Source organism: Rhinopithecus bieti, unplaced genomic scaffold (assembly GCF_001698545.2).
Source record: "Rhinopithecus bieti isolate Rb0 unplaced genomic scaffold, ASM169854v2 scaffold_17861, whole genome shotgun sequence".
Lineage (NCBI taxonomy): Eukaryota > Metazoa > Chordata > Mammalia > Primates > Cercopithecidae > Rhinopithecus > Rhinopithecus bieti.
In genome coordinates, this window is record NW_016809830.1 from 4,144,948 (window position 1) to 4,146,838 (window position 1,891).

The following is a 1,891-nucleotide window of genomic DNA, read 5'->3' on the forward strand; positions in this document are numbered from 1 at the left end:
CCCCCACCCCTCCCCGCAATACGTCAACCCAAGCAGTCCCTTTGTTTAGGAATGTCCGTGTCTCTGCAACTCTAAGAGCTCAGGGCCTGCCCTCTACTGCCACTAATTAAATGGAGAAGTAAAGGATGCAAGGGAAAGCTCCTCAGAGAAGCCAAGAGGGAGAGGAGAATCCCCCGGGGTCAATGAAACAATGCTATTTTTCACCTATCCCCAGGTAGTTACACAAAACGGGAAATTATTTTACAAAAGCACAGCGAGGCAAAGTAATCAAACACACAAATCACACATTATTTGCACTGTGATCATTCTTTGATCAAATAAATACATCAAGCTTTGCCTAGCACCTCTAAGAAAACAATTCATACCCCAAACACCCTTCCCACCCCAAAATACCTTTCATTCCACACTTACGTAGCACACAGGCACACACACACCATGCCAGGGTAGGAGAGCTGCAGAGAGCGGAGCCATAACGCGAGCCTGTCTCAGATAATAGCCTTTCTTCCAATCCCACCCCCATCACGAGAGAAAGAGGGAACCTCTGAAAAGAAAGGAGGGAGGGAAAGAAAGAGAAATCGAGAAAGCCTGAATTTCCAGGCATCAACTTTTCATGAAATACACAACCAGGATAGGAAATACCTCCCTGCTGAGTAATGCTTCTTGGGTTGTAAATTCACCTCTCGAAAGGGTAGCCAGACCTGAGCGCGCACCCCGCCAGATGGCAAACCACTCCTACCTGCTCCATCCAGCCTGCCTGTCACGCCGCGCCCGCGACAAGGGTCCCACCCCCCTTTTTGGCAGAGCAACATACCAGTAAGGGCCGAGCGTGGCTGGTCGAAAGAGGACTAGGCAGTGATTTAGAAGGACTGTTTCAAAAGGGGGGAGTGGGAGACATGGAAGAGAGAGTGAAGGTAAAAACAAAGCCCTTTCCAGTGAAACCGACCGCCTGGAAGGCGTGGCTTATTCATTCGCTTTATTAATAAAAGAGATCAATTGAGCTTTCCTCGCCCCACCCACCCCGGAGGTGCCGGGCTTTGAATCCTCGGGAGGAAAAAAATGGCAGGGCTGCAAGCTTCCTCCCCAAGTTTCCAGGAGCACCTGCCACCAGCCTTGAACACCTCCCCCACCGAGGCTCCGAAATCCACAATCCTGGCCGTAGACTTTGCACAACGAGGGGAGGGACACACGCAGCGTGTCCCCCATTCCCGGCGGGATAAGCACGCACAGGCTTCTGAGCGCCTGCTGATCCACACAATCATGAGACAGAAAGTTCCAGGGGGAAATGATCCGGCTCCTCCGCAGCCCTGGGTCTCCAGCCGCGCGACCCAGACGTGACATGCATCATGGACTCCCGGGCTGCAGGGGCGAGAGGCGGAAAGTTGCCCAACGGCCCCAGGAGACGCTGCTTGGAGAGGAAGGGGGACGACAGGAAGGGGGAAGAGAGGCGCGCTTGCCCCCTCCCAAAAGCGAGGAGCGGCGGAGTGAACCCCCAGGTCCAAGGGCGCCGCGCCGCTTTATTTACAAACAATGCGCTAGGCTTGCGGAAGGTGGGGGATGCGGAAGGACCCAAGCTCTCCTCGATCCCGCTCCGGGGCCTTCCCGCTTTGGGGCTCCTGCAGACGCCGGGCACGAGCACCCCGGGAGCGGCCCCTTTCCCCTCCCCCTGCCGGCGCGGGACAGGAACTCCCTGGTGAGTCCCGGGCAGGAATGGGGTGCCACTCACCTCGTCTTCGGAAAGTCCATAGACCGGCTCCCCGAGCCCGGTCGCCATGGAGCCGGCGCCCCGCGCGGGGTCGGGGGCGCTCCCGGCGGCTGCGCTGCGGCGCGGGCGGCCGGGTCTCCCCTCTGCCTCCAGGTCCCCCCCGGTCCCGCACCCTGCCCTGCGCACGCC

General features: G+C 57.8%; 1 protein-coding gene across 4 annotated transcripts in view; it reads right to left on the reverse strand.

The window, feature by feature from the left end:
* NEDD4L (NEDD4 like E3 ubiquitin protein ligase) overlaps nucleotides 1–1,884 on the reverse strand; it is a 377,737-nt gene extending 375,853 nt beyond the window's left edge. For all 4 annotated transcript variants that reach the window (XM_017890470.1, XM_017890463.1, XM_017890461.1 and 1 more), the window contains exon 1: nucleotides 1,724–1,884. In XM_017890470.1, coding sequence (XP_017745959.1) covers nucleotides 1,724–1,771 — 48 coding nt within the window. In that variant the 5' untranslated portion in view covers nucleotides 1,772–1,884. The remainder of the gene's footprint in view (nucleotides 1–1,723) is intronic.
* Between the last annotated feature and the right edge of the window lie 7 nt (nucleotides 1,885–1,891).